The following is a 12,124-nucleotide window of genomic DNA, read 5'->3' as shown; positions in this document are numbered from 1 at the left end:
TACATTCGAGGGTAGCTGGCCAAACCTTCTAATTACGTTTACCCCACCTTCCATGCCTATTTCTGCTAGTATTTTAACCGGGAATAGTTCGAGACTCGTTTTCCACCAAGTCATCTAGGTATCTCAGTGAAGCAAAGGATAGCAAAGTATCTTATAACCGTACCAAGAAAGGTAAATTTGTTCCTTTTGCTTCTAACATTAAAGTACAAAAGGTTTAAATCGAAGTTACTATACTATCATTGTTAGGACAGAAACGGAAGTTCGGTTATACAGAATCCCGAAATGCAAAGTTAACGCAAGTAAAGGATGTATTGTCACAATACAACATATCAACATAAAGGTGACAAATTGAATAATTAACAAAAAAATACAGTGTAATTTTGGATTAAGTGATGATGCAGTAGTTATGTGGTTGAAATTAACAATATTTAGGGCGAAAAACAGCAGAACATTTTTTTGTTTTTGTTTTGTTTTTTGTTGTTGTTTTGTTTTTGTTTTTGTTTTTTGCTACATTTTCGGTAGCAGGTAATTGTACCATTTTCGTTTCATCAAAGGGTATTCAAAATAAAATGAAATTACAAAATTTCTCCGGCGTACCAGAATGACATCTTTGCATTTTCCATGGCGTCTTATTAATTTTTAAGTCATGAAACTAAAACTACAATGATCAGTAAGCTATTTGTAGCCAAAGTTTTTAAAACTTATTTCATTTCAGACTATACATTAAATCAAGCGTGTCCACCTGCACTGTAGGCTATCTGGACAACGTGGCACCTGGTCACTGCTATAATTTTAGCACTGTCATCCTGTGCCGGGCACTGACCACTCCAGGCTAGCCGTGGTCAGAGTATTTCCCTTTTTACGAGGCTCAATACAGACAAAGCCATTTGGATATATATACAGTTGATCATAGGACGGAATGGCACACAGAAACCCGAGCATCTTGTGCCATCACCTGCCCTAATCAAAATATTTATGTTTGACAACAGTACAAGGCACTCCATTCGCCAATGATGACTTTGAGAATTCGCCCCCTGTGGACGTAAAATGGGAGGTGGCGCGGGTCGTTCCAGTGCTGAGGAGCGCTCGTGTCCATTATCGGATCAGCCCCCAGGGACGGAGGGGAGATGGTTCCCACTGTCCGCACCAGGCCCGGGGTATCGCCTGTCTGATTGAAATGCTGTCAATCAAGTAGCAAAGTCGACGTCATCAAAGGTACAAAGGGATCAGGTGTATATATATATGGTTTGTGCGCTAGTAAGACACTAGTGCCACATTAACCAGTTCGCTTATCAATATGTCGAGGAACTGAGCATGCTAATCTGCCCAGAAACATGCCCTACACTAGGATTCGTATTATTATAAGTGCTATATGTATTTTAACTATAGCTACAGTATCAACAGGTAAGTAATTCATTTATTTATCTATTTATATTTGTATTTATTTATTTATTTATTTATTTATCTATTTATATTTGTATTTATTTATTTATTTATTTATCTATTTATATTTGTATTTATTTATTTATTTATTTATTTATATACATTTGTATTTATTTATTTATTCATTCATTATACATTTGATTAATTAATTACTTAATTTTAAACGTGATAATCATTTTGCAATATAAATTGTTGTCCATTAGCATGGTAATTATTTCCTTATGAATTAAAATACATTAAACATTGTTATGTTACTTGTAAAGAAATAGCTTTCATATGCACAATGCTTACATCTTTTCCATATATTATTTTTGCACTTTGTGCCCGACATCGGAAAATTATAACACATTTCAACTGATGGATAATTTACATATCATTCTGAATATAGACTATAAAAAATAATGACAGCAGTTTTTTTAACACATCGGCCAAAATCGTACCTGGTGGTACCTTTGTGGTAATGACATTCCGACAGTATGAGTGTGTGTTTACTTAAAATTGTTTATCGCTGTAGTTAAGGTGATTGTTGGCTGTTTTTAAGTTTAAAGTACGACCTGTCGTATTGAACTTTGATTGGCATATTGATTGCAGAGGAGTCGAGAATCATAAAGAGAGAAATTAAAGACACTGCATACATGTATATATGCAACATTTTAAAATGATGTACAATAATGTTATTGACGAATCAGCCGCGTGGGCTAAATGTTACATGACGAAGGCCCTATGTCTGGGACATTAAAACATTATTTTTAAGATTAAAAAAAAAAAAAGAAAAAAAAAAAGAAAAAAGAAAAAAGAAAAAAAAAGAATATAAAAAGAAGAAAGAACGTTATTTAAATACTGGTAACAGTAAAACGGGCTCGATTCCCCGTATGATTTCCCATTATAAGAGATTTTGCACTTGCGTGTTGGTTTACAAGTGACTGCATACTTTGTTTGTATTTCTAATCTTTTTTTTTTCAATTCCACATTCTACATTCAATTATCACCCTCCTCCTGGCAACTTAAATATTCAACTAAACTATTGACATATCAACGACCGAGAACATTAATTTACGTTTTTCAGTTTTAAAAATCAAGCTATGTAAATACGTGTGATTATCTTACCTATGCAATGTTTTTTTTAAGGGACATTCCTTCGTTCTGACATCAGAAACATGCACAATTTCTATTGATGAAATATATGTCCGAACGATGATTATATGAGTGTGTGCGTCTATATGTAATGAAATTAACGACGAAATATACAGGGAAAAGACGTATCGTGTATACAAATACCGTATGTCTTTGCGGTAATTAGTGATAATTCGGGTCGAATTAATACTTTTCAGGACTTAATACTCGAAGAACTTTGGTTTATCTTGAGAGTAAAACTGCCGTATCAATGTAAAGATTATAACTTTTATTACTTGGAAAAATACACATTTTCTAGTAAGTTTAATTTTGACGACCTAAACTTTATTCCAACGAGGTAATGGCCCTTTAATAAAGACTGCTTAACGCCGTATTTTTCCTATTGTGCGTGTGACACAGAGGGCAGGCTCAGTAGGCCAAATCATAATTTATATAAAGCCTTTCATTTGAATACGAATATGCAATGTCGCATTTAACAGATCATTTGGAGGCCTAGTTACGCCACGTTCACGTGCGATATTAGTCCGAGTTTCCTCTAGCCCTGACACCATGTCTGTGTAGCCCGAGTTTCCTCTGGCCCTGACACCATGTCTGTGTAGCCCGAGTTTCCTCTAGCCCTGACACCATGTCGGGTATAGCCCGAGTTTCCTCTGGCCCTGACATCGTGTCTGTGTAGCCCGAGTTTCCTCTGGCCCTGACACCATGTCTGGTGTAGCCCGAGTTTCCTCTGGCCCTGACACCATGTCTGGTGTAGCCCGAGTTTCCTCTGGCCCTGACACCATGTCTGTGTAGCCACAGTTTCCTCGGACCTGACACCATGTCGTGTATAGCCCGAGTTTCCTCTGGCCCTGACACCATGTCTGGAGCCAGGGCCAGAGGAAACTCGGGCTAGTGCAATATGTACTCGATGTAACAAAATATCGGTTAACATGTTGACATACTTATGCACAAATAGGATGTTCTACTTTGAATATTCCACGCAAAGGTCAACGGACTGTATGATATATTATGGTTACCGATATAAAGGACCTGTTTCATAATAATTAATTTAAACTATTTTATTTCTCAATAACATTTCATAATACGTTTTATGCAACAAGGGTTAAAAAACTTAAAAAAAAATGAAACTGAAATGAAATATGTCTCCTTAGGTAACTATTATTAAAGGAGATGTGGAGTTTTTTTATTTTTTGTTTTGTTTTGTTTTTTTTGGGGGGGGGGGGGGATGGAAATTATTCAGTATAACATGTACTTACAGGTGTAAAATAATATCAATAATAGCATAGATAAATAGAAATAAATGACCGCAATGCACTTCGGGGGAGATTGTTTAGAGAGGTGGGTTTCTTAAATAAGGCAGGAAACGAGGTAAGGGAGGTAACTCGCGTGAATGGAAATGCAAGACAAAAAGTGTTTGATTCGGGAAATGTTAATGCAAATTGTTGAATGCAATAGATGGGGTTGATGGCTAAATGGGATTTCGGATACAAGCCCTCCATCTCTGGGTTGCGAGTTCGAAACCCACGTTGGGCAGTTGCCTGGTACTGACCGTAGGTCGGTGTTTTTTTCTCTGGTTACTCTACTCTGGCTGTTAATAGGACGTTAAACAAATTAAACCAAACCCCTCACCGTAAGTACTACTAATACAGGGAACCGGGGGTGTACACATGTACACCAAAACTACTACAGAGTCGTTTGCAACAAAAAAATCTAACTAAAATGTATTACTGACCAAGTCGCAGACGATGAAAATTCCTTGTATGCATTCTCTAGTTGACAGTGTCTTACATTATGGTAACATAAACTTTACACAATGACTGTACGGGTTCACAGTACAGATACAGGGAACGAATGTCATTAGAATTCCGACAGGGCTCGGAGGATAGAGGGATTAGGTCCTGATAAATCTCACGAGACCCTGAAGCATCAGAAGGAAACCCTACATAAACCCCATCTCCATTCACTAGGGAAGAAATATAGATTTTGACGGATGCACCCTATGACCTTAGGGGCGTAGCTGGACCATATTTGATGTGCAAGCACCGAGGCTTCTGAAATAATGACATTTGAACTTCAAATAGTGCCGTTTGGTCGTACTAGGCTATCTAAATACCAGATAAGCCAAAATAATCCTGATAAGTCAAATGTTTATGCGTACACGTAAAACTTGAAACGTACATAGTAAGTTAAAAAGGATTAAAGTATTCAGAACAAAAGTCAAATGTTGATATCTCTTGACCTCAGTAGATCTTTTTTTTTTTTTTGAAAAATGATGTGCAAGCACGGGTTTGTGGGCTTACATGGCAGCTACGCGCCTGGATCTAGCTGTCGAATTTTAGATAAACTTTTATTTATTTTGCATTTCGACAGTATTTGTTTTTGAGGACTTGGATTAATTTTGTGTCCTTTGTTCTACGTCGTGTTGTGTTCATTGCAGCCCCGATGAAGCGGAAGTGCATCCCATGCGCCGTATTCTGCTCCACCTCTAACCCGGAAGTGACGGGGTCAAGTTGCTGGTCATGTCAGTGTGAGCCGCCAATAGGTATGTCCAACAAAAGGTTAATTACTATTAAACAGAACCCCTAGCTCCTGGCCCCAGTTTCATCAACATTCACCTTGACCAGCATTTAAAAAAAGTTCCCCGATTAAGATTTAAAAGTATTTTCGCCAAGTACGTTCATCTGAACCGAGCAAGAAATCCCAAAAGCAGGATGAATTAATGAAAAGTCTTTACAATTGATTTATGAACACTGGCACAATTTAAATACACGGACAACGAGTGGGAAAAGCCAGAAAAACCGTAGGAGAAAATGTTCATGAACGGACAGGACTTTTCACGCCCGGTTAATAAATCGAGCCCCCTACAGTAGGATCGGTGAATATTGAATATTAAGTGTTACCATCACCTCGCCACACGAATAATCTTTCCAGTTAAAGAGTACACCTTGAAAGTTTGTTTTCCAAAATACATGTACTCACATATACACGAACATGTTAATTTAAAGCAAAATTCTGGATTACTAAGGCATTTTTGAACAGATAAGAAAAAGTATTCTCTAAAGCACCGGGGCCATTGACAGTTATGACAATTTGATCGTAACAAATCTACTAGAGAAGCGAGCGATCATTCACAATTTTCACAGGGTTTATCCCATTTGTCAATTAAGATAAATTGTGTTTTTTTTTTTTTATCATATCAATGTTTGTTGCATTATCAGTAGAACTACAGCTCGGTCGACAGAGCATCGGCACGATTTAATCAGAATGTAGATACAATGTACTCTGTCCAAACCGGACTGTGTCCAATCCGGATATTTGCCCAAACCGGCCAAATAATCATTTTGGTCCAAAAAAATCCTTTCTTTATTTGTAATCCGGCCATATATTCCGGCCCCATTCCTTGTGTATACTAGTAAATCTGAAATGTATGGGGTTCGATTCCTGCATGGGGAGGTTTTGTTTCTCCGGCAGCTGAAACCACGTGCTCTCCTGGGCTGCCACGATATTGCCTTAAGTAAAAAAATTATCTGAGGTGTTATGCATAGTATGAGACACTCTCCCCGTGTAAACATGTATTATTCAAATGAGGTAGCCACCAGCTACTACAATGAAATCTACCTCAACATAACTCTGGCTATTAATGGGGTTATTGAAAAAAATATAATTTCAAGAAATGCGTTATGTAAACTTATTTCTAAACAACTTGTTTTCTTATCATTTCAGAATCATCATATAAACCTGCAACGCCATCATGTAGTAAGAAGCCATGTAAGAAAAAGTGCGACAAGAGAAGTTTAAAATTAGACGCTCGAGGATGTCCAATTTGTCAGTGCGACTTGATTCCAACGACCCAGAACGGTCCCAGCTGATTTTCGGGACGTTTCTGATATCATAGGGAAATATTAGTTTTCGGAACATCTCCGGTCTTACAAGGATGGAATACCATTACACAATCGGAACCCCTCGTCATTTCTTCGAAGTTTACGCAGAGGCGAGGTGTTCCGATTGACTATTAAACTCTCGAAAACTACAGGGAAAAGAATTCTCTGAATGACACCGGCCCTACAAGGAAAAAAGACATGTCGATTCTATGAATCTGTGATTCAACAGGGCTACAGCTTATACCAGGTTTTCGGAACACCACTTGTCCTACAAGGATAAAAGACTAAAAGATTCCTGAAAAACTTTGATCTTAATGCCGAGTTTGCCGACTTATGTTAATTATCCGGACAAATATAAATATGTGACATAATCGGTTGTTGTATAAATGACGTGTTTGTATTCGAGCCGGAACTTTGAGAAGAAAAATAATAATCATAATTTATTTGTTTCATATAATTCGTTGACTTGTTTGTTTTACAAATATACGTCTAGTTTTTAGTTAAGTCCAGGAAAACGACATTGTTGAAACATACGAATCACGTGTAGATAGGATAATATCACTTGCAACATTTTAGCCGACCGTCATCAGATTTTGGTCCATTCAAATCGCCCTTCCTTCATGGTATGCCTCTCCGTAAACAATCCTTGTTGCCGCTATTACTTCGAGGTACTGAAAGGAAGAAAATCAAGAAACTGTTTTTGTGTAATAGTCTAATAGATCATGATTGATAGATGTACACCGAGTGGCCAGTCATTAATCCTGATTGGTACTGATAAAGTAGAATGTTTTAAAAGATAATTTAATTACATGTACATGTATACAATTATAGTTTTTTTTTTTTTTTTTTTGTAAATGCTCAAAAGATAACACTTTCAAATCTAATATCAGCCGTAGACAAACGAGAAATCGGCATTTTGTCTAAAAAGAGAATGCTTATCTCCCATCTTAAAAAGCGACATGGCTTTCGCGTTTACAAATTTCAAGATTAATAAAAGTTACTTAGTGATAACGTGAATTAAAAAGAGGTTCAAGTCGGTTACATTCAATGTTTGCTGTGTACATGTACTTTAACATATTATGGCTGATTGCATCGCCACCTGAGACTTTGCCAAGTTCTAAATTCATCAAGTGATCAGATATTCCGTTGGAGTTTTAAAAAACCCTGCATATTTATGAATAAATTATTTTTATTTTTCAGCTCTAAAATAAAAATATCGGCATTATTAGCATTTGTATTAACCATGCTGCTAAAATAATCATTTAATAAATCTAATTTGTCCTTATCGTAAGCTGATAAACGTCCCGATACTGAATCATCTATAGTTATGATAAACTGCGATATTTCTTAATTAATTGTCCATTAGGATCAGAGAAGTAATAGAAAGATTTCCAAAATTTTCATGGAAAGATTGTCTAGCATGCTACGAGTTTAGTGCAATCAACCGTGGGTATTCGACGAAGCGGTTATGTAACCAAGTTGATATCGGCCATTACTGGCGAACCGTCAAGCGAATCTAGCGCTTCTGCTTCGCATGGTTGATTGTCGCTCACCGCATAGCGCACTGTCGCTCTCCGCTTGAAGCAGGGGCGCAAATGCGACAGTTCAAAACTTAGTCGTCATATCAAATTTGCAGAGAGTTTGATAAAAATTGGGACAGAAATATGTCCAACAGAACCTTCGTGATCAGTAAAGGCGTCTCTGTATTTGGTTTCTTTTCCAAAACCCTCTGGTGAAATTTCACAGTGAGCACCGACTTTGGCAGAATTCCCAAAAATCTTCGTAGCATTTTACAGTCCGTATGTGTGGTAGTTGCGTTAAAGTTGGTTGCTATGAATGATTTTTTTTCCGATTTGTCTGTGACGTCATAGTCTGTATGACGTCATAATTGGTTTAATCTTCCTGCAGAGCCAAGACAAAATTATTTGCAGGATAACTTTGTTTGTTTGTTTTTTTTTAAATCGTAGACTCGTACATACATTATTTGTCTTGTTATTTACGCCTCTGGTCAAATCATTGTCTTTCAAATTCCGTCATCTTATACATGCACATTTATTGTCGAAAAAGGTAATATCCATGATCTTTTGTGGTTGGCTACATAATTATGTCTCAAAATAGTTGTATAAGATTCCATACGAGCCCTAAATTAACGCATCAAAACCACTGAAATATCTGCTCTGTTATCTGATTTATTTTGAGTTGACTGAAACATATTTAATTTGCAAATATACAAATTGGATCAGACACAAGTTAAAATACTTATGATCCGTCTTCTCCCGCAAAACATTAATGATGAAATATACTTATGACAGCAAATTATTCAGAAAAGAAAATGATGATGAAAATGTCAAAATGCACATTTAAGGTAAAATTTACAAATTCTTGCTATGTCGTGGCTGTACTCACATGTCTGTATAAAATTACAGTCAAAATTGCCTAGGCGATCGCCTGAATTAACGACCTTCTGTCTTATTATCAGTTTCCCCCTGTATCTTCATACACAATAGAGTGCTATATATTGTATAACCGTATACTAAATGGTATACTTATAAATAACTTACATGATAGATTTTACAATAACCAAATGATGTTCAGTTTATAACATCGGGATATATTGGTTTTTTTTTGTTTTGTTTTGTTAAACGTCCTATTAACAGCCAGTGTCATTTAAGGACGTGCCAGGTTTTTTAGGTGGAGGAAAGCTGGAATACCCGGAGAAAAACCACCAACCTGCGGTCAGTACCTGGCAACTGCCCCACGTAGGTTTCGAACTCGCAACCCAGAGGTGGAGGGCTAGTGATAAAGTGTCGGGACACTCGGCCACCGCGGGGCCACATAGTGGTATAAGTTATATACAAGTTCATAACCTGTAATAGCAGAAACAACCAACAAACTAGATATCATTATGATAACTAGTCGACACAGTAGACCGCAGACAGCTTCACACATCCTGAAACTCTCTACACAAATACCCTCACACCATGTAGCCATACCACCGGTCGGCCATGTTTCTTGTAATTCCGAGATTTGGGTTCCTTTCTGTTGTGGATGTGACCCACTGTGACACCAGAGAACCACAATGCTAGGTATGATGGTTATAATTGTATAGAATGTCTTGTAAAGTCTTCGAATAATAAAAATATCAGGTTGATCTGACTTCTAACGGATATAACATTTATGGGACGAGTTGGACAGGGGGAAAAGATTTCAAGATTTTTGAAAAAATTGAAAATGAAAAATGAAAAATGAAAAAAAAAAAAAATCTTGAAATCTTGAAAAACAATCTTGAAAAATCTTGAAATCTTGACAATATTTTGAGTAAAAAAATGTCATATATCGTCAGAGATTTAACCGACTGGACAAATAGCGAGATGTAGCTATCAGTTGCCCATATTTCAGGTAGTACAGATACTGAGGCTGACACAGAGTGCTGACTCGACCATGAAAACGCAGAGCGGGAAACTGATCCTAGAATTTTCAAAATGTTTTCAATTTTTGGGGGGAATTGCTGAATTGGACATATTTGAATCTAGACTGAACTAACAGAAAACACGATGTGCTTCTTTAAAACCTGGCAGATGATGCATTCTCCATTGCATGGAATTTATTTTGTACATGCCACTACCTATTTCGGTGATTAAGAAACTACTTTTTAAAGAGAAGAGACAATAATATGTCAAATCCGTAAAAGGACAGGGTATGATTGGAAATTTGTTCATGCTTATAGGCATAATTTATTTTCTCCCTAGATTTTTTTTCATTATTATTATTTTTTGTTTTTTGTTTTTGTTTTACACAAATCTTTGTTTCGGTGCGTGATGCATTGGATTCTTTTACAGTTACGAAGGAAGCGGGATACTTGTATCTATGTTATTTGTTTGTTTTTTTTCCATTTGATGACGTTTGATGTCATCGGCAATTTGAGTTCACAATATGGCTTTGAAATTGAAAAAAAAACACAACAACAACAAACAAACAAACAACAACAACAACAACAACAACAACAAACAAACAAAAATACAACAAAAAACAAAAGAACAAATAATATTATTCATTCTCCGGAAAAACAATCTCGGACATCGGACTTCCACATCTCCATATAGGCCTACAACATATGTAGTTAAGAACTGTTGAATTTCAGCTTAAAATATGGACTTAAAAACAGATTCAGATCGGTTGAAATGGTAAATTAGTCTATATGAATGCGGATATTCCCTTACATTAGAAAATTGTTTTGAACTTTTATTTTCACATGTAGTTTCATTAGGACGGCGTTTCATTGAATACATTGATAATTATCTGCGTTATACCATGGTTTTAGTGTTTTATTCGTTAGGACGGTCTCTGAACATCTCACGAGATCTCGTAGTAACAATTAAATGAGACTTACTTGTAAGATGATTGAATAGAAAGAACTCTGTCTTCAAGGGTTTGAGTTATATGATGGATGTTTCCTCCTCCCTATGGCGTTTTACATCTGTGAGTATACACTTCACAATTTTAGCCATCTTTCGCATTTATTGAATTCCAAATTCTATGTTAATGACTTAGCAAGTGTTTACTCACGTGTGACAAAGTATGCCTGCTTATGCCATGATTAGTGGAGACTGGATTACAATGAAATTTCAACTTACAGATAAGTGTCGGTTTAGTTTTCAAAATTATATATTAATCTTTGCTTTGATTTGAATAAAAAGAAAATAGTTATGTAAAAAATTATCAAAAGAAACAGGCCATGTGGGGTATTAAATTGATGTTTATTATTGAGCCATATTTGGCTGCTAAAAATCTTAAACGATAAATCACACATCGTTTTTTAAAATTCACACATGTTCGCTAAACTAAAGAGGGAAGACGTGGTCAATTAAGAATATCGTAAGCACTTTTGCAAATTTTCTTAAACACAACAAAAATCAAATAAGCAAATTTGCATTTTGGAAGAAAATAAGTGCATGCCCTATGTAAACAATATAATAAAAAAAAAAAAGCTAAATTAAAATTAATAAAAATTCTACTTCAATAGAATATTAAAGTGAAATTTAATGATTCATTTTTATCTACACACAAGGGAGGTAACTCTTGCAAGCAATGAGAGACCGAGCCCAGATCAGAATGATTTTTTCGGCTACTAACAAGACATTAGCACAGAAAATCAACAGAATTTCGGACAACAACGGCCAATATTTCCGTAGAACAATAGTTTCATTCTCTCTCCGGAAAACTGATTCAGATTGGCTGAAATGGTATATTAGTCTAGATACATGCGGATATTCCCTAACATTAGAAAAATGTTTTGAACTTTTTATTTTCACACGTAGTTACATCGAATACACTGGCAATCATGTACTGTACTTACAATATTACATTATTATAATTCAAAATAATTAGTTATAGTTATTTTAAAATATGATTCAGATTAATAATTATAAATGTTAAATTATAAATATAATATATATGATATTGTTAGTCAAATTCAACAGTTCTTAACTCTATTAATATTATTAATATTAATATAATTATTTAATATTTTTAAAAAAAATCCTTAATTATATTAATTATTATATTTAAAATATTTTAACTAATTATTTAAATATAATTAATAATCAATTTATTATATTAATTATATAATAATAATAATTATTATTATATTATATAATTAATATAAT

General features: G+C 35.3%; 1 protein-coding gene across 2 annotated transcripts; it reads left to right on the top strand.

The window, feature by feature from the left end:
• The first annotated feature begins 809 nt into the window (after positions 1 to 809).
• On the top strand, positions 810 to 6,910 carry LOC117322960. 2 transcript variants are annotated; one of them, XR_004531626.1, is made up of 3 exons: positions 810 to 1,215; positions 5,015 to 5,119; positions 6,301 to 6,910. XR_004531626.1 is itself a non-coding variant. In XM_033877930.1 (3 exons), exons 1-3 carry the CDS (start codon positions 1,335 to 1,337, stop codon positions 6,444 to 6,446), a joined length of 321 nt encoding a protein of 106 aa, XP_033733821.1. In that variant the 5' UTR covers positions 1,227 to 1,334; the 3' UTR covers positions 6,447 to 6,910. The 2 variants fall into 2 exon arrangements, 1 of the variants encoding a protein (XP_033733821.1); XM_033877930.1 differs by lacking the exon at positions 810 to 1,215 and adding an exon at positions 1,227 to 1,404.
• Positions 6,911 to 12,124: the final 5,214 nt, after the last annotated feature.

This window comes from Pecten maximus, chromosome 3 (assembly GCF_902652985.1).
Source record: "Pecten maximus chromosome 3, xPecMax1.1, whole genome shotgun sequence".
NCBI classification, from domain to species: Eukaryota; Metazoa; Mollusca; class Bivalvia; order Pectinida; family Pectinidae; genus Pecten; species Pecten maximus.
The sequence above is the reverse complement of the archived record's forward strand: the minus strand, read 5'-3'. Positions and strand labels throughout refer to the sequence as shown.